Source organism: Rhopalosiphum maidis, chromosome 1 (genome assembly GCF_003676215.2).
Source record: "Rhopalosiphum maidis isolate BTI-1 chromosome 1, ASM367621v3, whole genome shotgun sequence".
Classification (NCBI taxonomy): domain Eukaryota; kingdom Metazoa; phylum Arthropoda; class Insecta; order Hemiptera; family Aphididae; genus Rhopalosiphum; species Rhopalosiphum maidis.
Window position 1 is genome coordinate 10,306,430 of NC_040877.1, and position 25,713 is coordinate 10,332,142.

General features: G+C 26.4%; 1 protein-coding gene across 2 annotated transcripts; it reads right to left on the minus strand.

Moving 5' to 3' along the window:
- Positions 1-8: 8 nt before the first annotated feature.
- Positions 9-25,713, minus strand: LOC113550390 (guanine nucleotide-binding protein G(o) subunit alpha). 2 transcript variants are annotated; one of them, XM_026952181.1, is made up of 9 exons: positions 24,964-25,713; positions 22,684-22,726; positions 18,671-18,821; positions 10,321-10,481; positions 7,764-7,892; positions 7,561-7,690; positions 2,895-3,048; positions 1,776-2,005; positions 9-972 (listed from the first exon to the last, which is right to left on the minus strand). In XM_026952181.1, the coding sequence occupies exons 1-8, from the start codon at positions 25,079-25,081 to the stop codon at positions 1,818-1,820; spliced, it is 1,074 nt and encodes a 357-aa protein (XP_026807982.1). In that variant the 5' UTR covers positions 25,082-25,713; the 3' UTR covers positions 9-972; positions 1,776-1,817. The 2 variants fall into 2 exon arrangements, with proteins under 2 accessions (XP_026807982.1, XP_026807990.1); XM_026952189.1 differs by having other exon boundaries at positions 14-972; positions 18,680-18,821; positions 24,964-25,711.

Below are 25,713 nucleotides of genomic sequence, written 5' to 3' on the forward strand. Positions count from 1 at the left end.
ATTTAAAAAAATTGGTTTGAATAAAACATTGAATAAAAATCACTGTGCCGTAGTACAATTAGTTATAGTAATAATAATTATAATGTGTAAATTTTGTATTCACATTTACTGCCCTAAATTAAGTTTCGTATATAATTAAATTTAAGTGATTAAAAGCTAAACAAATCTAGTCTACGATTTTTTTTTATATTTACATAGAAAACAAAATTTGTCTATATAATGTATAGAATTTCAATGCTAGAATATTATGGCTATTTAATTAAATTTTTACAACAATTTTCATTTATTTTTGAATTATTATAATTAAATAATAATAGGCACTGAAGAATTTTCATTAAATACTCGTGAATCATAGCGGTTTATCGATATGCTGGTTTGATTATAATATTTGATTAATATATTGACAGTAGAAAATTGTGCGCAAATTGTTTTAAGATTTTTTAAAGTCTGATTTTGTTCGTTAGTCAAAATTTAATTGGTTTACGTTTGGTCCTCACGTATATTATTTAAGTAGGTATATACTTATTTGAATTTAAAATTGTTAAAATTGTTAAGTAAACTACTGTGCAATATTAAGCATATGAATTGGTTTATCATATACATGATTTTTTTATACCCATCTTCTCAATTGATACAAATTTGTTCTGATAAAAAAAAATTATAATATATAGATAATATTCAATATTGTTTATTTTATAAAATTATTGAAATGAAAACTTTATATAACATTATACCTATTCTTTTTTAAATATAATATACGAATATATTTTTAAGCTAATTTTAAAATTGGTTCAAAACTTAAAATAAAATAAAAAGGATAGGTAACACGTTTATGGTACAATTTTTTTTTAGGTAATATGTGTGCGTATGTGTATTTCATATTGTACGATGCGTCTCCTTAAATTAACATGAACACCGAAACTGGCCATTTTGGAAATGTGTGCATTGAATTTCATGTATTTAAAATCAAACCTGTAAACATAAAAACTATTAAGCTATGCTAAATGAAACAATTAAGACAATATTTAATTTATTATTGATTATTGATTAATATTAATATGTAATAAAGTTGGCTCAATGATAGTGTATATAACAAGTAATGATTATTATTGATTTAAGAATTTATAAAGTAATACAACTTTATTTAAAATTAAAACTATTAAATTGCTTAATGTAGAAAATTATACTAATTTAAAAAATATAAATGGATGCCTAAATAATGAATTGAACAATTTAAATATTTAAAAATTAATAAGTATTAGTTGAAAACACATTGGTTGTATTAATGATTTAAGAAATAATGCTAATAATTACAATAAAGCGATATCGCCAATATTTGATTACAAGTGTACGATTGAAGTTTTACAAATGAGATTTGTACTGTTCTTTCGAAATAAAGACACATAATAAACTCGGTGTATTTCAGACTTTTAGAGATTCATTTCTTAAACTTAAAAAACAAAAATTTCACTTTATAATTGTGTATATAAAGGTGTCTATACGTTCGATGTTTTTGGTAGATAGTAACAGTTAAACGGCTCGTTATGAAACGATTAATATGTGTATTATTAATCAGTTGATAATTGGTATTGGCTCCGATAATAAAGGTAAGTAAGCAAGTGGTTTTACGGTATTTATGCTCGCAGTAATTGAGAAATTGTAAGTTTTTATTATGGATCAGATGCGACAGACACGCCAGCGACGTTTGATAGGTATAGTAATAGCTGAACGGTTAATGCATTAGCAACGGCTACCACAATAACCGGTTGACGGACCTTTTACGCGTGTAAACTGCTTATACGGCGCTGCGGTGTGATCTAATACAGTCCGCATCCTCTTAGGTTGTTGGCAATGATGACGTCTGTAACGGCGTCGAACACGAACTGTATGTTATTGGTGTCTGTCGCACATGTCATGTGACAGTAGATCTCTTTGGTGGTGGATTTGTTCTTGGCTTCGAACTGAGCCTGGATATAGGCAGCGGCTTCTCCATACTCCTGGGCACCTGGATCACATGAAAAATTAGAAAATTGCAATTAGTACATTTGGCGGTAACACTTTTATACAATTATATTATGTTGAGGTACATCAACAGACATTTTAGCAGATAGAGGTGGAATGTGCCGCGGGGTGTAGAAGAAGATTAAGTAGGCAATGTCAAAACTTTGTAGATAATTAATATTATTCTTGATTTAAAATAAAATTTATATTTAAAGAGTAATATATTTTTATATTAAAATATGAAGTTTATTATTTGGTTTTAAATACACCTGTTTATTTCATTGCATTTTTGTATAGATTAAATATTCATTTAAAACAGAATTTTGATAGGTAGAAAATAATTGTTTAAACTTTTAACATAATTCAAATGATTTTTAAATACAAACAAATAATAAATTATACATAAATATTCTCCCAACCAAAGTTTGACACTGATTTTTCAATTATGTATTCTTTGGAAGAATCTGATCAACTAATGCACCAATACAAACTAGAAACGTAAAATTCAAAATTCAAGGCCATACAGGAAAATGGTTCATTATTTAGGGTAGTAACTATGGAATACGACTCTGGAGGACAGCAGATTAACGTTCTTTATAAATTATACAGCGCGTAACAAGTCAATTTGAAAAAAGTACAAAAATATTTTTTGAATTTATTTAAACACTAGTATCTAATAGTTTATTTGACCAAGAAAAGAAAATTGGTAAAATGTGTTGATCGTGCCGGAAAGTATATAATGGAAATTATAGTATAAGTTTTTTTTTCAATCGATATCTAATTTTTAACAAACAATAGTAACATTATATTGAAATGTATAAATGTGAATAATTTGTGATGGTCATCTATGATATCATTGCTAATTAGTAATTACTATACATAGTTTAACGTACCTGCGTATTCTGGGAAACATATTGTGAGCGGTGATTTCTTGATTTTCTCTTCGAACAAGTCTTTTTTGTTCAGGAACAATATGATAGACGTATCGGTAAACCATTTATTGTTGCAAATTGAATCAAAAAGCTTTAAACTCTCTTGCATCCGGTTCTATAAAATAAGATTGATTATTAAGCTTAGAAGAGTATCATATGGTACAGCTGAAAATATCAATATTATATATATATATGTAGTTTTGTCTCGAGCATTTAAAATTGATATCCTATTTCCGTTACCAATTTTATTATTATTTATCATACATATAGTTTTAACCAATCAGTCATGATTATACATTACACATGGTCTGCCTATTGCACATTAGAGCCATACAAATGTCAAAACGCCTAAATAGTTTTCGGGTCAATCACAGCTCTTGTTCTGTTGTTTAGTCAAGTTTCTTCAGAAATATATCTAAATTTTAAGCCCACGTACGACAAATTTAGATGCGGTAACCTGTATACAATTAGTAGACATTATTTTTATAAAATACAATACAAATAATAAAAATAAAATGAAATTTTGATTTCTTTATTATTTATTGTATATATGGTGATTCATCAAGCATGCTCACCCCCCATTTTTTTTTCAAAAAGCAGTTATTCAAAATCTGTTTTTTGGAATATTTTTGATACTTTTTTACTATTCAATAATAATACTGTGGAGACACAAACATCTGTTTTCAAACAAAATCTTTCTTTTCTATTGAATATTTAGCAGATAATTTTTTTTTAAATATTAATACATCAAAATCAAAATTTGAAAGAGTAGTTTTTAAGTACTTAATTATTGTCTACTTAGGACAATATAGGTCCATGATAATTGGTCTGGAAGACGTGGAAACTATGGTGATTTATAAATGTTAGTAATTAATATTAATTAATCAACTGTTATAATTTTCAAAAATGGTCCAATCATATAGACTATTACTTGATTATTATATTAAATACTAGATCAAATAATTTGATCAACCGTATCTTTTTGAGAAATCATTTTTGTACTAGTTTTGCAGTATAAACATTTAAGTAACTGAGAAACTACTTTTTAAAATTTTAAATTAGGTCGTACATACAAATTAGAAAAAAATTATTCACCAAAAAATTTACAGTAAAAAAAAGTGGTTCTCGTTTAATAAACAGAAGTTTGTATTATTTTACTCCTAAAGTACTACAAAAATACTAATAATTTAAAAAAATATAGTCAGTCTTTAAGCATATTTAAAAATTCTAAAAATTAGAATTCGGATAAATACATTATTAAAAACTTTAATTACCTATTAAATTATTGGTTTTTCTGAAATAATGTAGTGAAAAGTTTTTACATAATATGACTAAAATAATTAATATATTTAAATCGATAGAGCTTTGATAGAGCTCCAAACAACAATTTCTTTAGACAATAATTTTCTTTTTATTACGCCAGACAAAGTAACATAAGTACTTATGACAAGCTTTTAAATGTTTAGCAGTAAAATATGAGATAAGGATTCAACTACAATTTTCATCACAAACTAGTTACACAGAATTTGAACTAAACCATACATCCTGTCATTATTGTAGTTTGACCAAAAACAGTCGAATCTATGTTGGCTAATCGTAGTAGTAAAAAATACTAGATCTATAAATATCTAATTGTTTGCGGTAGGTACCCGAATAAAAATTCTGAAATTGGTAAATTCTTAAAATACATTATTTATACGTGTTAAGATAAAAAAAATAAATTCATTCATTAAATTACTTAGTCACACAATGCACTATTGTCATACATAACCGTAAATCACTTTAATTCTAAATTTAATAAAATTTATTATTATAAACTGAATCTCTAAATAGTATTTATAATATTTTTATTATCTGTTTAAAAAACATACTTTAAATTTTTAACGAAAGACACTAATTGCTTTTTTTTAAAAAAAATATTAAATAATATGTACAATAACGTTAGTAAAAATTACTAGTAAGGTTTTTAGAACATATATAACAACATTTTAATTTATTAAATGAAAATAAGTCATACATTGACTCTGGTGATAAACTTTTAGAGACCATTTTGTCAATTATACTTATTTATTTTGACTAATAGAAATATAAACATTATACGTTAACATTTTGAATTTTCAAATCAATAACAGCTAGGTGATATAATTTATATGTTCATTCTTCTTATCAGAATCAGTAATAAAAATTGTATACGCGCGTTAACACACAACTCAAACACGTAAATAACTAATACTTGATTAATAAATTTAATAAACAATATATTATGCACTCAAAACTGTGTCCAAATTAGAAGCAATAATAGGTAAACAATTTAAATTTCATGATATTACGTTGTTAATAAACGTGTGTAGATTTTAAAATGTACAATGTATATATTATTTAATGAATGAGAAAATATATAGCAAAAAATATTTAAATTAAAAATGGTAATGACTTTAACAGTTTTTAAGTTTATGCAATAATTCAGGTTTGTAGTTTTATTTTAATTTATTAAAAATATCAGCATTAGCATGTCATGATCATGTTAAGTTAAAATAAGCAATCTACACGCACTATTAAAATGCTTTAATACCTACTTGTTGATACGTTATTTTGGACAAAAATCCATTATAACATTTTTAATTTATAAAGAACTTTGTTGTAATACAATATTTGGAGAAGCTCCAACAGTTGCAATAATATTCTTTTTAATGGTGATTATTTGAGCCGCTTAGGACGTCATTTTTGACAGTAAAAGCAGCGCATTGCTCCATCATTTTATTTACTTCGTGTTTATAGGTCAGTACTTAAACTTATATTGTTGTTGCTATATCGTAGAAAGATATACAAGGTAATGAAATTGGTACTTGTATCCATTATATATTTTATTATTTTTATATTTTTATTATTGCTACAGATATTGTAAAATAAATCAAATTATTTTTCCAGTCGGACGATTTGATGTAGTTATCTGATTTATAACCAGTTTCCGTTTTTATTGAATATTTATAAATAATTTTAATCAAATTCTACTCAGAAACTTAATTATTTATAACAATAATATAAATGCATACAATATACAAATTATATTCAATCATTAACATAAATATATATACAACTTTGTTAGAAATCCATGATATTCGTTTAGTGTTTTTATTTTTTTATTAATAACTAGGAATTTATATTATCATATATTTATATATAATAGACAAAAAAAATTTTAATTAAGTATTTCGGAATTCTCAGCCTTATAAGTTTTTCTTTATTAACTATTAAAATTTGTTGATCACAGTAACATTTAAAATGAGTAAAAAAAAAATAAATATGATTTACGATAATTTTCTAATGATGTATATGATTGTTTTTGTAAAAGTATAATAAATACTATAAGTATTTGAATTAAGCACTATATAGTAGTTATGTATGTATAGTTCAAAGGTTGACCGTTTGTGTAGGGATGGTGTGGGTATCGGAGAGAGGTTGTATCGATCGGGTGTAGTGTTGCCTTGACGACGACCAGCGCCAGAGTCGGAGATAAGATCTTCATACAATATAAATATATATATATATATATATTGTATGAAGATAAATATATTTATGTGTACGCACGCATATATATACAATTTCATGCATATACAATATCTGGGTGACTGGGCACATGTATACAGATTCCGATGTAGGTGATACATCGGTATTATTTAAATGGTTTTAAGTAATATATAATTAGTCACGAGTGACAAAGATTATATTATGCGTACATCAAAAAACTAGTTTTTGTTTATTTTATTTATGGTTTTAATTTTAAAATGAAAACCAATAAATATTATAGAATATATTTTAAAAGAAAAGAAAAACGTTTTGTAGTAATGGCATGTGTTATAAAAAGCAAATTATATTTATAAGTTTTTACAAAATCCAAGAAACCATTACATATATTAAATCTTATTTCCCATTGGCATAATTATTATACATTGAGTATAACAAATTTATGTTTCATCGATGGATGGTCTGTTAACATTTAAGACACTTGACCTTTATTTTGTACAAACTTTACAAACATTTATACGATTGTAAATGACGCCGAGAAACCTATATAAATTTCTTGCCTAGTCCAATCAAAATGTATAAAATATAGTATATGGAATAGAATTTTGTTCATTAGTATAACAAATCGCTATAAAAAAATACTCAGTTGGTCACCTGCATCCAGTATATACAATTTCTATACAAAATGTCATCTTAAACATCCCTAATTAAATAAACATACTGCTATATTATAATTTATCTATGATTTTGAATTTAAGACCCTAAATCAAAGGTAAAATATACAATGAGGTAACGGGTAGACCGATAATTTAAGTAATATCGACATCAGGTGGGATAGATCCATAACTACAACGGTTTTAATTTTAATTGGCCTAAAATATCTTTGGGTAGACTACGATGAACGCAACAAACAACGAGGGGTCAAAGTTCAATTAGTGTCAATGTAGACATCACACGATTACTATTAAATGTGACAATATATTAATGATCTCGTTTATGTTTGTATGCCTGTGTGTCATTGTCTCTATTTTTTTTTTCATCAGTCCGAATCGATATCAATAAGAAAATATAGATTATAACATTTTGGATATTTAGTATTTACCGTTGTTTCGTCTTCGTGGAGCACTTGATCGTACTCTGACATGGCAACACAAAATATGATCGCCGTAACATCTTCGAAGCAATGAATCCATTTTTTCCTTTCTGATCGCTGACCACCAACGTCAAACAATCTGTGATAATATGAAATGAAAATTATTATTTTAAATATTTCAAATACTAGCTTTTATCAAAAACTAAACTCACTTGAAATTAAGGTTTTTAAACGAAAAATGCACTTCTACAATACCAGTGGTTTTTACTCTGGTACGCAATATATCCTGTTCTGTGGGCTGGTAATCTTTGGACCCTAACCTATCCAGATCGTCCAGAAAACTAAACAAAAATTACAATTATTACTACCACACTCATATGCAATGTAATATAATATACTACAATTATAATATAAATATAAACACCTACTCATATATTAAATACTAAATAGAACAACTAACACCTATGATCATTATAACCCCTGATTGATCGACTACCAAATATTGTATTAAATAAATTAAAATATAGGTTATTTTTATTTTTAATTATGTACTTTTTATTTTGAAATTATATTTTTGTTATTGTGTTAAGCGTAATTATTTATCAAATAGTATAACCAATTTTAATAAAACTATAAAGCAAAATAAACAGATTTTAGATTGATTATTATAAAGTATTTTACCAGTTTAACATAGGTACCAAGTAAAAAAAAATATTCATCAGTAATCATAATATATAACGAATTATTTTCGTTTAATATGAATAAACAATAATATATCAATCCTATTTGGAAAACGTTATTTTATAAAATGTTTGTATTTTAAAATTTACTATCATCGGACACTATGCTTAGCACAGATGTAAGGCGATCACACTTTTTAATAATATGTGCGTCTAAAAGATAATAAACATGTTTATTGTAGTACACATTTATATCCCCTAAATAATTGATAATAAGTATAAAAATTTAATAAGGTATATTTTATCTATCGATCTATGTCTAACATTGTAAAATTAACTTTTTTTGAAACACAGTATAATAACTTCATAATTTCTAGATTCTTTTTTTTTTTAAAAATAATCGACTGTGTATTCTATTAAAATAATATAACCTAATTTATGTAATAACGCATGATATCAATGACCAAGATTATGTGGATTTAAGTTACTACAGTTAGGTTAAGCCAAGTTAACCTAACCTGACTGTACGTTAATTTTTCTCTGCGAAAATAATAATTTTTTACTGAGTGCAATGTAAAAATATTGTGGTTTATGCATGTATATTTTTAAAATTACGTAAAAATAGATGTTATCTGAAACAGGTAAGTACGGTAATGGTTTTTTTCGTTCGTACACCTATTCCGTTTCCCACAGTAACACGGCGGCGGTGGTGGTGGTATCGATCCACTGACGTCATCGAGGACCACGCCCGACTAGCAACTAAACTAACCGTGCACCCCTATATCCAATATTGAGCTCAAAGTGCTCAAACAGAACGGCAGCTGCTATGCTGTGGACCCTCGAAAGAATCACGTTAACGTTTTACAAAGTAAACAAATAAAATCTGAAATCCTCAGCTTTCTAAAGGAATGATATAAACGTCCATTAATTTCGAATGAAAATTAGAAGTCAGCAAAGTTTGAGTATACATATGATGAAAATTGAAAAATGTATACGTGGGCAAAAACCAATAGAGATCTACTATAATTAATATAATAATACACCAGAAAATAAATATTCTACACGTATTTAATATTTTGAATTCAATGCAAATTATTTCTAGTTGGATTTTATTTATTCGTTTTTCTATTTGAAATAGTGTATATTTCTATAACACTCCTTATTACTATAATAATAATTAATTAATACGCAAATTATTTCTTTTGAATTATATGATTATATAACTTTTATAATAATATATTGTTATTCAAACGATTTATCAAATTGGTAATTATTATTATAAGGTGTCTTATTTGTATATATTATAGATAAAAATTGAACTGTAAAAAATAAACTCTTTTTGGTATTTTGACGCGTGGTGCTATATGCTATAGAAATATCAATTAATTCCTTACAAATAACTTAGTGCGGTAGAATAAAAAAATATTACTACTAAATGTGGAATTTAAATTAAAATCAAACTTAAATTTAGAATTAAATCATTTCTAATACAAATTACATTATGATTTTGTATATATACAAATGTAACAACAGAATAAAAAACAATTTTCAATTAAAAAGTCTTCTAAATAAATTTTTTGAATTTTCAAAATACAATGAATTCTATAACACTGTTTTGGTCTGAAATGTTTTAAATACTGATAGAATGACAATATTAACTGAAATGTCAGTAATATTTTTGTAAGTTAACTTATAAAATATGATTATGTATTTATTAACACTGATTATTTTAATAAATTCATATAACTTTGATTAATATCAACATTCAACGTATAAAATACGGCCCTTCTACAGGGCTTGGCCACACATTAGTATACAGAAATGGTTCTTTAGTATGATTTAATCATAAATGTATTTTATAAAAAAATTAGTATAATTAATTTATGTAAATAAGTATTCATTACATATTTATTTAAGTAAATATAACTTAATGAATATTGGGAAAATTATAATCTTAATACATCTTTATAACTAAAAACAATATTTTGAATGTTTATTTTTTTTTAAATTCTGAGTTTTAAAGATCGATCTTAAAATAACATGTACAACTATATTTAGTAAAATAATTTTAAAAAATGTATCAATTTACTATTTAGCAGAATCGTTGAGCTGATATTCATTTGACCGAGAAAAGCACATTTGCACGCCAGGATCGGCCCACAGTCTCTTCATAGCAGTCAACAATTCTTCCGAAAATGGTTCAGTGTCTTCCATCCTTTGTATTACATCCAACACCATTTTCGCATCAGTCTGCCAAAAAATAAAGACAATTAATGAATATTTATGAATTACAGAATTATGTTATTTATAAATATTAGTACAAAATACGATCTGGAGATTGCTTATTATTCTAAGTAATTTAATATAATTTTCAAATTTTGGTTTTGTAATTTTTTATTTTTGTATGGCACTTAATGCTTGCTTATTCTTTACCTAGTAGTGGAAATATTAGAGAACTCATCCATACAAAGAAGGGAGTTGATCTTTCTCAGTAGGTAATATAAGTTTAAATTAAATTTTTTAATGAATTTTTTTTTTAATTTATGTTAAAATGTGTTACATAACTTGTTTTAAGTTTTACACTAAAAGGAAATAAAAAGTTCAATACATTTTATGCAATTTCTTATAAAATTATTATTAAATATAAATTATACTTTAACTTTTTTTTAACCTGAATTAATCGCCTGACGACCATCCATCGTATTCAAATTTTGGTGTCCGAAATAAATATTTCAAAATTATACGTAAATAAACAAAAAAATAAGATGATTTACTTAAGAGCTTTTATTATCCTAAAATTCACACATTGTATTTATTTTAATGAAATAATTTTGCTATTAAATTAATTCAAATATTAAATGTCACGGTGAAAACTCTTAAATACATTTTAACGATATTTTGAAATATTTTGTATAGCTCTACATTACACTTATAATGACAAATCGATGACATAGTAAAATAATAATACAATACAACATTTTAATTATAATTTTTTAAATTTTCTTAAACATAAAGGCCACAAAGAAAAATTGGCCATAATAACGTAAAATTTTTATATTTAAAACTACCAACATTTGATTGATCAAAGACGGGGCTATAATTTTTATGACGTGGTAAGGTGAGACAATACTAAACTAAGTTCTGTCAACAAATATAATAAAATATACTAACTATATATAGTCAACTAATGTTAATAACTATATATAGTTATAAGTGTATCTTAATTTCTTATATTATATAATATAAGAAATTAAGATACAAACAGGAATTAGAAAAATTTAGTTTCAAAATAGGTATATTCGTATTATTAGTTATAATTTAAATGTATTAGTATTTTAATTTTTAATCAACTAATTATTCATTATTATAATAATGATTATTATTGTTTTACAAGGATGTATTTTAAGATTCAAGTAATTTTCCGATCGTTGAAATTATCAAAGTTATCGAATAAATAATGGGGGTCATTCAAGGTTTAAAACGATTAAATATTGATAGTTACATATACCTGCCTAATAAAAAAGATGGTAAGCAAAAATATTAACAATATGTATATAAAATAAAAACAAACAAATATATTTGTTTTAACAGAAACATGTTATATAATATATTCATAAGGATTTATACTATACAATATACAGTGTAAGCTATACACACATTCTATATTATACACTATAAAATTAAATATCATTTTTATGTCTCAATTACATAATAATATTGCTAATAACCATAACCAAATATCGTAAAGTTTATTTGTTGATTTAAAACGAATATATATATTAATTTGTTTAAATATTAAAAATACTTATTGCAGTTATAAAACTGAATAGCTTCAATATTTATTATACATTATGTCTATACGTCTATTATAATGTTGGTACTATTTAAAATCATATTTTATAATTAATTTAGATGTGTTCGATCGATTATTTATTTAGATAGATATAGATATATTCATTTTTTTTAATGTTGTTTTTTTTATTTATGTACCAAAGGCTTTTATATATAGTATTATATAGAATTTATTAATATATCATAAAGTTACATTAAATTTTACAATAAAATATTATATTTTAAAAAATATTTAAATTTTTTTGAATATCATTAGTAGCTTTTACTAATTATTAATAAAGCATTTTATAATCAAATACTTAAATAGGTTATCATATAATGCTGTTTAGTTTCTGTTATTTATGCATATAAACAAATTTTAATCTTAATATTTCATTGATTAGACTTACATTAGTGTCTAGGCTATAAGCAAATTAAGACAATTTTTTTTTGAAAACTAAACAATATTCAAAAGGTTAGAAAAAATAATTATGAGAAGTTGGAAATATTATATACTTCAAAACCAGCTTAAGATCCTAAATTCATAAAAAATTAACTCTAATAATTAGTAGATATACTAATTGATAAAAAAAAAATAATTAATTTTTCCATTTTTAATAATGCGGACAAACAAACAATATTTTAAATATTCAAAGCATTCATTTTATATTTATATCTTAAATTCTTGCAATTTTTTTAACCAATTATAATAGTCTTTAATATTCATACAAATAACATAGGTTTAGATCATTCTCGTAAACAAGATACAAAAATTACGATGGATTTTTTTCAGAAATCAATATTTAGGATGGTAAAAATCATCTCTGTGAATTAGAAACTGTAAACACATTTTATTTTTTGTAGTTTTTTTGATTCTCAATAGTCTGTTTAATAGCAATAAATGGCCAACACAAATTAGCAATCTCAAATATTTACTATTTATAAGTAACCGAAATTTACTATAAATTATTTTAACTATTCTATTAGAAATTAAATGAAATATAACAATAAAATATATGAGATATCGTATATTAAATAAGTTAAGGAAAACAAGTATTTAAACTAGGAGTCTCTAACAGGACAGTTTTTAATTTTTTTTTAATCTATTTATTTCATAAAATAAATATTATAATTTATATGATGTAACTGCCTATATACATTTTTATTACTATTATTAATTATCAATAATTAATACAACATTTAAAACCTTTATCACTATATAAATTGTACACATTTATAATATTAAGTTATCTTTATATTTTATTAATGAGTATCTAATTCTTTTTACACTTATCAATTAGACATACAATATATTTTTTGTAAAAACAAACGTAAAAGTCACAAAATTAGTTTTTATTATAATGTTAAGTAATTTAACAAAAACCTACTAATACTATGGCTATTTTGGCATTGAATTGAATATTAATTTATTAGGTGATAAATAATGTAATCGAACTTGGTAATGTACACAGTTTTAAAAAAAATATCAATGGTAGTTACTAAAAACCCAAAAAATATTATGTTCTTGTATATTATATATAAGTAATGTACTATAAGTAATTATTAATATTATGGTGTTCAGTTCAATAGTTAGTTCCCAAACATATTTTCTATTACAAGTAAAACATAATTATACTTTCATTTTAACCGTATGTATTCAGCAGTAATTAGTGTTGTACGATTAAAGAGATTTTACACACACTGAAAACTGTTGTTTGTAGTCTAGTAAATAACAATACTTGTAAATTTAATATTATATTGACTATTTATGTGAGAATACTGCCGGAGAAAACATCGATAGGATCAAAATATAATATTTTGTTTTTATCGATCATTTACTAATTTTTCATGCATTTATTACTAATAAGGCAAACTTATTTAATAATATAAATTACATATAACGTTAAAGTATTTAATTTACTTTTGTTATATACTTGTGTTTGTCGTACGCTGAAGATCTCTATGTAATCTGAATTCTGATTGGTTATCACAAAAATAAATAAAAATATTTTATGAAGAAAACAAAAAAAAAATTAATTGTTTATGACTAGTGTTTAACAAGCATTTATACACCCCAGTACCCCACTTATTCATAATCATAGACTAGATGATATTTATTTCAAAATTCAAATAAGATGATTAATTTTAATTTTTAAGATACTTCTAATTTCAACGTTTCATTAATGTAGGAAATAGTAAAAATGTAAAAAACTTTATTAATAAATACAAAATTAAAATAGTCTAGATGAATATATATTTTTAAATATATAGCGATTTGAATAATTTCTATGAAATCGTATTTAGTGTTTTTTAAGTTCAATATAAAAATAGTGAATTTAAATAACATAAATCTTATCTTATATTATTGGTTTTATTAGTTACTAATATATATATTTTATAATAGAAAGATTTAATTCAATAACGTATCTAATTTTATTTTACAAATTGTAAGATTAACATTTTTAAATCGTTGTATATTCATAATTCATAAAAAATGAATATGATAATAAAAGTAATTATTCAAAATAATATTTCTTTTATAACTCAGTAATTGTTTAATTATAATATTAATAATATTTGGAATTAAAAGTTTTAGTTCAATAAATTTAAATTTAATGTATTCGTCATTGAAATAAAGAATTAAAAAATATATAAATAAAACTAAAAATGTTATAACATTTTATGTTTTATTAGAAATATATTATAATTAGTTTAATTTATTATTTTAACAAAGTTATACCGTTATATTTTTTTTTTAAGATATGGGTACAACGTAACCCTTATTTTTTACTTATACCTATATATCGAATTGTTATATTAACATTTTTGGAAGGATCATTGCCTTTTTTGCTTATGTATTTGTAATGTTTAAATCAGTTCAAATTTAATTAATCAAAGCATTGTCTAGTCAAGATAGACAAATCTTCAAAAATGCTTTAAAATCATATTTCAATAATCATATATAAAAAAAATTATTACACTACACACAATTTTATAACAGATTAAAATACTATGATTTCATTATAATTCATAACAAATATACTTATTTGTGTAAATATGATTATTGATTTACATTTTATAATACACTAGCAATTTATATATAGTATAAACAAGAAAAAGGAAAGCAGATGCAACTGTAAACTTATATAAAGGATTGTTTTCTCAGTTATGGTCAAATAAGATAGCTGTATTAAATAATAATGATCTATTAATATCTACTTTTACTTTTTCATTGTAAATTCGATAGTTTATGAATTATACTTTTTGTAATATATCTAATAATTAATATATTCATTTTTTATTGTGTCTTGTGAATATAACTCAAATTTAAAATTATGCTATAAAAATCAAATTTGTATTTACTAGGTAAAAAATATAGTATCTAAAATTAAAATATTAATATGAATTGTGTTAATATCATATTGGAATATATAATCAATTGTAATACATCCACACAAGCTAAAGTATGTTAAAATTAAAAAAAACACCGTAACTTAATTTTTTTCAGATAGGAACGCTTGGAAATAATTAAAAAATTGTCGTTCTAATTACATCATTGCGTGAATGTGGTGATCTAGTGAAGCCCTTATGCCGTGAATTATGACGTCATCGACTATCAACCATGTAGCATTCATATATTATGATATTTTTATTGTTATTCACAACTATGTAAATTTCTTATCGTATGACAAATTGAATATACGCGGTGACATATTATTAGAATTTTAAACTATACATAAAATAAAAATGGATAAATATATTTGGTCATTTTGTTTTTATACTGTCAGTAAATAAGTTTTCATTTGTATCATGAAATCTTGTAGATAAGAGCATGGAACTTCTATCACGAGTATACATTAAATTATTAAATTTTAATATATTCTATTGAAAAATATTTCCTTTATTTATATTTATTATTAAAAGGTATTTTCTACATTTGAAATATTATTGATTATGGATTAATATACTTTACTACTAAAAAAAATGTAAAACAATTGAAATACAGTATAATATATAATGTATAGACATATCATGTATATACTAGTTATCAGTAACCGCGATTGATATGATTTCTTTTAAAATTAAACTTTAAAAAAATGTATAATGCATGACTCATTATATCAAAAATAAAAGCATTTTTGAAAAAAATATTTTTTACATAATTTTTATTGAAAAGCTATATTTACTTTCGAAACTGCATAATATTTTTTCTGAGAATTTCGACGTTTAAAAATTGAACTTTGATGAAGTAGATAAATTAGTATTAAAAGTATTAAGGTTTAGACGAGCAAAGCGGTAAAAAACAGTGGCACAGGAGTATACCTCAAAAAATGTTGGTCTACTACTTCACTTATCTAAGCTTTTAATATTAAATACATTGAATCTAATTAAATACTAATTAACTACTACATCATTTTAAATTCAAAATTTATATATGGTTATTCTTAGATAAATATTTTACTTCGAAACTTAAAATTAAAAATATATGCTATTATTCAAAATAGTAAACGTTTTAAAGATAACAACGATTAAAATAGGTAACTAAAATTTTCGAAATAATCAGTGTTTATTGTCAAAATAATTACCTGGAAATTGGAATGTATTATAATATTAAGTATTGGTACATAGTCACATAGATACCTAATATTTAGTTTTCATTGTCGGTTAATTAATTAACGACATTAACATAAATTTGTAGTGTTTCATAAACAAGTGGAGGAAAAAATTAATGTAAGACCTAATATTAAGTATCTACATTTTAAATTTTTATTTTAATCATTATAATATAGAATATAGATTATAACTTATAAGTTGTAAATATTATGAATTACACCATTCACCAATTAATTCGTATTTGCCTTCATTATTCTATTTTTATTCTACAGCCGTTTCAACCCGTATATACTATATACTTCTGGATTATTAAAAAAAAAAAATGAACGACAATATTATTCGTACTTTCCGATTGCGTGTGAATTATGATAACCAAAATTAGGACACTACATTATTATATACAGTATACACTACCTATAAAGCTATAACATTGTCGCTACTATCGGGCCCTATATACACTTCCCCCGGCATGCGATATCGCGCGCGCGCGCGCGCGCGCTACACACCCAATTCAATTCATTTCCGAGATTGCCACCGCCAGCAACTGTCGCTGATCGTAGGTCAAATTAATTCGCTGTATTACGTGGGTGTACAACGTACATTTATATGTATATATATATATTATGTCATATACGATATGTATGGACGTATATATATATATATATATATATATATATACAATATACATCCAACGTTGTAGTAATCACGTCGAAACGTTAATTTCCCTGTGGGAAAACTTTGAACCTAGAATTTTAATTCGCCTTGGTCGTGTATAAACATAATATATATTTTAACAAAATAATAATCTAGTATACAATATACCTATTATAATATAATGTTTAGGTAATATCATATTGTACAATGATTAGCTCATAAGGAACCCAAAAAATCAATAATAATAGTCCGTTACCGGACATTTTTCAACTTTTTTCGTTTTTCATATTAATCAAATCATAAGGGAAAAATTAGTATAGATAGATCACTATAAATCATATTACATATATTATGTAGTCACGAGTATTGGTGCGTCACATAATTATTTATTTAAATAAAAAATTATAAACTTTGGAAGCCATTATCATTAAATGCACAGTGAACGATAAAACTAAAACTATTTAGGATCGATCAAATTGATTGAGTAGCGATATGTAAGATATGTTTGATAAATTTTAATGAACTGAATTAACTATAAATTTGATGATTTTAGATATTGTGGCGCCACATAAAAGTTTAAGGCTATCTCAATACAGTTAGTAAAATAAATTAAATTCTAAGTATAACCTTTTTTTACCTACGATTTGCGTGCGTTCCATAATATGACCGCGTGTTATAACCAAAGTCCAAAACGTATTATTATAATTAACGTTATTAAAGTTCGTACCTAAGTATAATAGTGCAGGTAGTATTATAAGTACTAATTCTATTTTAATGTCCGTAAAACAAGTTGGTATAAACGTTCTTTTCTAGTTATATTTCCTAAAATGTACGATACAATTTGAAAAAAAAATTATCCAAAATTAAATTAAATAACTTTTAAAACCATTCAAGTTTACATATAATATAAATACGATAAAATGAACATATTATTTAATTTACCAGGTAGCGATTACATGGTATGTACTTGAAAACACCGTCTTGTTGATAATGAAAGATAACGATGGGATTAGAAAGATAATTACATGTTGTCTAACGACTGCGCCGTCGAGTGGTTTACAATGATGGAGAACACTATTTTGTGTTATAAACAGTGAATTCTTTGATGAACAATGTGAAATAACAGATGTCAAACATCGCTTCGTTAATTTTCGCTTTCTTGTATAATATTAATTAATATTTTACATAATATTAGTTATTGTTTTATTAATCTGATATTAAATTATACGGACGATTGATATGATAGGATAGGATATGATTATTTTTTCAACTATTTGAGCTCAAATAGAAACTACAGAAACGTACTTGAATTAACAAATCGTTTAAAAGAAAATACTTGCTTTTCTTACCTCCCGTTCGTTGGTGCCGAATCCAATTCCGAGATTTGGCATTGCTCTCAATATGGCAACCAATGATTGAACCGTATTACTGAATACCACGGGCCTGTATTGTTTGAAGTCTTCTGACGTAAAACCGCTCTCGTGAATAATTCTGAAAAACACAAGTTAGTTAAAAAATTATATTTTAATAAAATAAAATAAAAATCTAAAATGTATATAATGTATATAATTGCATGACAGAATTATAATAACAATAGTATAAAATAAACGCTATATCAATCTAAATTATATAATTTCATGATGAAGGATTAGGTATGACTATATAGTAAAACGCTATATCGATAAGATTAACATGTTTTAAATTATATGTTTATTTACTATTTTTCTAAAAATATTCGGTTGCATGTAAGTAACACAAATGTAAAAAACAATTAATAATAATACGATTTTTACTGACACATTAAGTACAAAAGATGACAGTTTAAACATGCTTCAATCTTTCATATTTATGCTGTTTGTATTGCTAGCTTTTAAAATATTATAATTTTTATAAATAATATATATAAAACATCGTTTGTAACATTTTATGTATTCTTATATGGTATGGATACTTGTAGGCTGTAAGTAATTAAATTTATATATATAAAAAAAAAAAAATATTTGAAATGTTTTTTAGAATGTAATTGCAGATAATGGATTCTTGGTATAAATTATAATTAGTAGGTAATTAAATATTCGACACCCTATATATACCCGCAATGTAATGCTTTGAGGCCCGTTAAATGGCGAACTTTCTTGTCAAATAGGGACATACTTCCTTACAATTTCGCCATTGATAAAAACCTAATAGCAATACATATAGGTATAATCCAATTTATTCATTTATTTTGGTTACTGTCATATCACATTTTAAATTTCAATAAATAAATTATTAACTCGGATCTTTTTAATAGTAGAACGGTCAACCATTTTACCAACTTCAAAGCCAAATCTACAGCTATCTATAGTTAAATCATATATTTGTGATTATAAATTAAAATAGGTTGTACCATAGATTGAATAAAGAATGTATATGAATAAACAATAAACTTGAAATACATAAAATATACTAAGAAGTGTCATGATTTTTTTATATTTTTGTTTTTTCGTAGCGTAAAATTTGAAGATATTTTACCATCATAAATTGGATTTATAAAAACATTAATACGTTGCGACATAATATTATGTCTTTCAAAAAAATCGTCAAAGTGCAATGACCGCTTTTTGGTAATAATATTGACATTTTGCATAATAGATATACTACAATAATTATAACTTGTAATGGTGCTTAGACCCCTATTATTTACCATGGTACTTTTTAAAACCGACCATTATATGGCATAGCTTTAAATTATTAACGAAAACAGCAAAACATAATATTATTGTTGTTAAAATTGTTTGGAAGTTGATAAAATATTAAAATAGATATTTTCCTCATTGACGAATGATAGAACCTCAACAACCCTATCGAACTATAACAATTCACAATTTCTATAAGCTCTTAATGATTAATCAAAAATGTTAAAAGTCTAATTTAATTCATCAAACTATGATTATTATTATTATTACATATTATAAAAATAATTATTGTTTTTCATTTTTAATAGCTGTTTTTATGAATTAGAATTATGTTTAGTAATATAATAAATAATAATATAATATAAATCATGTGCAATAGCTAGGTATATATATTATATTTTTAATTGCTGGTATTTTCTTGTTAAATATATATTTAAAAAAACTCGCCATTAACAACTATAACATTTGCATTCCATTGCATACACTGCAGTGTATATATTGGAGATCGTAAATATCAATGTATATATATTTTAAAAACATTTTAGTATTTTATGTCGATCCGTCTGCAAGGAAACATATGGCATTACAATATTTCCAATGTGAGAGCAATTTCCGGCATCTATAAATACAACATTGTCGTAAGCTTTTCGGAAAAAGCCACGTTCCAAACTATAGGACTGGTCATTGATGTGCCGGTATAGTGGCGGCTGTCGGTGGCGTTTGCGTGCCCAGCGAGACGGGTGCGCGTGGGAGTATCGATCCTGCACGGCCACCGACGCCGAGGAGTCATCAAACCATGTTTTGTGGTACACATTAACATCGTTGCTTTTAATACTGGGGCGTGGTCGGTCTCGCCGTACCTATATAGTTGCGGAAATTTGTATTTTTGCAAACATCGCACATTTATTATAATTTACGGAAAAACGTTCCATTGCATAATATACAATCGTGTTGATGAAAGTAACGACATTATCAGTTTATTTATAATTATTATTGTTAAAATTAACTTAATATTATATTATGCATTTATTAATTTTTATGGTTATTAATTATTATAAACTATCATTGATAAATTACTAATTAATAAACATTTTGGATAATATTGAAGGTTTTCAAACACATCAACACATTATATTCTGAAAATAAAAAACTATGAAACATAACTTCCGCGTGGGTAAAAACAACCCGCTATTTATGTTTATCGAGTATTTTTAAAATTTTTATATTTTAATTCAAAAATAGTTTTTAAATTATTAATCATCCTTTAAAGTTTAAATACAAATCCAAGGATCACAAATATTTTTTTAATTTGTTTTTAAATTTTAATGTTATTCAAGATTTATAAACATAGATATATATGTTATATTATTATATATAATGTATATTTATAGATACTATACACTTAATTCTGGAAATATATGTTTATTATAAATTAAAAAATGAGTGTTCTTAAATCATTTATACAAAAATAATAAATCCATAAATCATACCTGCATATTGCCATAGTATAATACAAATTTTGAATATAGTTTGTTTTAATTACATTTTAAAGATAATAATTTTTGATTATAATTATTATACATTAAAAAAAAACAATTAGCAAACGGAAGTACCCCCAGTTGTTCAAAAGCCTTGTTACTTATTATTTATGTTATTATCATTACAAATACAACTAATCTGTAATCGATTATACTTTAAACCTTACCCAGTTTATCAAATTATTTTAAATAATACTAAACAAATACAGAAGTACCATACTATATATTTATATTGTAAAAACTTTATACTTTATGTAAAACATTACACATGTACCTATTAATTATTTGCTCAAAAAAAAATATTATTATAACACAATACAAATTATACCTGCTAAACATTTTTTCAAAGTCTATCATATAATTTTGAATTTCTCATATTCATATGTACATTTTACCACACTAAATAAATCAATTTACACTTTTAACAAGATCAATATTAACCATGAGATTAATCTTAGCAAATGATAAATGACGACGAAATATTATCTCTTTAAAAACTATTTGAAAATAAACCGTTTTACACACATAAGTAACCTCGCTCGTCATATTATGAATTTTTTCAAATGCAATTTTGCTCGTCATTACACGAATGTAACAATTATAATTTTGGTTTATATGTTATTTTCTGTTTCGTTCAATCTAATTATTTCTTTATTTATTGACGATATGTAAACGCTCTTAAGCTTTGTTTTTGTGATATACGGTTTAAAAATTGCTGATAATATATAGGTAGATGTTATTATTTCATTTCAATTCAGTTTAGTGTATTAAAGTAGGTAATGAGAAAATTTAATTAAATTATCTAAATATGATTATACATAAATGATACAGGTAAGGCGTCGAAAACATTTCACAGACTTAATAAAATTCATCTCACCTACAAATACCAATGAGCTACAACTAAATGATACTCTACTCGAGTATTTGTTTATGCTAAAATGCTAAATACCACTTGTAAAATCATATTCAATTATTTCAATTAGTAAAACATTACGTACCTATAATTATAGTTATTAAAATAGAAATATACTATGAATACATATACCATTAATATTATTGGAAATTGTATTCAGATTTTTTATATGAATAATAATTTAAATGAATTAATAACAATATTTAATTGAATATGAAACTCACTTCATCTGTTTGACTATTGTACTTTTCCCTGATTCTCCAGCACCTGAAACAATAACATTAATCATCCATTTGTTGGTTTAAGATTTTATGAGTACATGTTAAGCTTGATTAAACAAAAAATCATTGTCCCTCCTATACTTATAGAATAGGTCATCGTGTTTTTCTATAAGATTAATGCATAGAAAACTAGAAAAAACGATGGTCCACCAAGTATATAATGGTGTTTAACCCATGTAGAATGTTTAACCTTCAATAAACTTTTAATTTAGATATTCTTCTATAATCGACTATAGGTAGTAAGTTATTGTTGTAATCGATCCAAAATACGATAAAAAGAAGGTTTCATTGTAAATCTCAGAAATAATAATTTGTAATTCGGTTCTATATGATGACATCATCATTATAATATAATGACCAAATCAATTACTAATTGTATACAATTTTAAACAGCGACAACCGGTTGTCAGAGCTAGTGCAACGTATAATTACAACACAGTAGCGTCAGTAGCCATCATGCAACGAAACATTATTACTATTATTAGATGGTATTATTATTATTGTTATTATTATTAGAGAAGATCGTATAATTTTATATACATATCGCTTTGCCCAACGTATAACATTTTTCTGGTACTTTGTGATGTAACGTCCATAGAGTATATTATAATTATGTTTATCTATACATTTCCAAACTGACGCGCGTTCGGTATATTTTTTATCTGGTTTGTCTTTGAAACAATTACAAGTATTTACAACGGTTATAGAAGAAGCGTCATAAAAACGTACACATTTTGGGCCACACCAAGTTTGTGTTCTAGTTTTTTTTTACTTTTGATAACATTAACATGGTTTATTACATGGAAGTAACGAAAATTAAAATAACCGAAGAGTGTGCAACGATACGATTTATATTATTATAATATTTATACTTCGAAAACGGGCGTGTGCATAGTACTACCCATAAACGTTAATCTCGAATTATAAAAATATATACACGATGGTTTTAAGCATATTTTTCGTTTTCGGTGACCAATTCCCGCTCCATCCCGGCCATAAAAAACTTCAATGTTTACGAGAAACTCGAACGTTAAAAAATCTAGTACGCGCTTAATATCACACACACACTCACACTCACATGTACCTATACATATAGATGTTACTATTATCCGCGGTGTGCGCCAAAGGGTCGGTGGCGGCGGTGGCGGAAAATCGATTTCTCGCGCGTGGCGGTCGACTACTGGGAGGGGATGAACGACACGGGAGTGCCACTTCTGACAGAAACCGTCCGTCCAACACATCCTTTATATTATATATAATTATAATATTATAAATCTACGTACACGCGCGCAAGGTACCTATATCTATACATTACAGTATTATATATTATGCTCTCTCGATGAGAATGAAAGGTTATTAGTGGTTTGTTTTTGATCTCCCTCGCCATCATCTTCTCTCGTTCGACACCGACACAAACCATTCTCGAGTCTCGACACAACAACAGACAGGATCTGAACCCTCACGCATCGCCAAGAGGATTCAACGACCGGACCACGGCTGGCGGGAAAGTGCAGAGCGAAAAAACGACGTCAAGTAGTGTGCACTTGTGGCGACGGCGGAGCGTGTATAATCGTCATAGTCGTTTTCAGGTACATAACGACGACGTTAAAAAAGCTCCTCCACCCGGTGTCGAAAGGACGTTACAACCGCAATGTGTTAAAACGGGGAAACACGAACTCGACAACGTCCGACCTTCAGACACTTGCCAGAAATAAATAATAAAAAATTTAAGAACGTCACAGCAGACACACGACCCAAAGGGACACACGACGGCACAGATACTCGTCGGGTTTCTGTCGGAACACCAAAATAATCACACACACGCACAGGGACGGGTATTGGGTGGGTACCTTGCCAAAAAGCCTCTCTCGGTCTAGTCCCCGTGCATGCGACCCAGAGTGACGATATAGCACCGATTGTGTAGTATGTGTGCGTGTATGTGTGTGGTCCTGTGTGGCTGTGTTCATGCGACGAAAGTATGACAGTCATAATAATAATGCATTCGACCGGAAAAGTGCATTTCGCATGTTTAAACAGCTAATAAGTATCAAAAAAAAAAAAAAAATAATATTATTTAAGCGCGAAAAATAAAAATGAAAAATTCAGAATAAGACGTACGCACGCCGCCGTCGACAAGACGTCCGCGTCGTCATCTCCATCGGTGAAGGGGATTTTCCTGCGAAAGGAACGTCGCCGCTAGGGCGGAGTATGATGTTTGCTCACCTAACAACAGCAGTTTTATGTCTTTGGCCGCCTGCAGGCCGTCCTCCCTGAGGTTCCTCTCGATCTGCCTGCTCCGGGCCAGGGCGGCCCGTTCCTCCGCCGACATAGCGCAGCCCATCTTCCGGCCGACTTTCGCTAGGGCTGAAATCTTAATGCGCGCGGCTATTATACGCGCCGGGACGGAATCGCACCACCGACCGCCGTTAACCGCAACGGTGCCGTACCGGTATTGTGCCGGTCATCGATACCATCTTCTGCAGTGCGCGGAGTAACGCATATTGTGGTAAATATCTTGAGGCTGCAGGTGTCTGTTAAGACGACGGCGGCGGCGGCGATGACTCGAGGGCTACCGCACCCGGTGAACAGGCCGTCGGCCGCAAACTTTCGGACGCGAACTCTTACACACCGTGTGCGCCGGTAAAACTTTTTCGCACGCACTCGCCGATAAACGCAAAAAAACTCGCGCACTGTGGAAAATACGACTCCTTACGGGGGGGAGGGAGACGAAAAGTAATCCAGGTACTTTGAATGGGATACCGTGTGTCCGAAGAACCTACGACAACGGCGATAATGACACGACCGGCGACGGATTAATATAAACACCGAACTGGCGCGCGCGCTCGCGGCAAATTACAACAAATAATAATATCGAACCGGAGGCTACAGTGGTTATTCGGGAGGGGACCGCTACGCGCTTGCGAATTGCGACTACGAAAGCGGTTACAGAGCAAGCGCAGACCGCGAACTGAC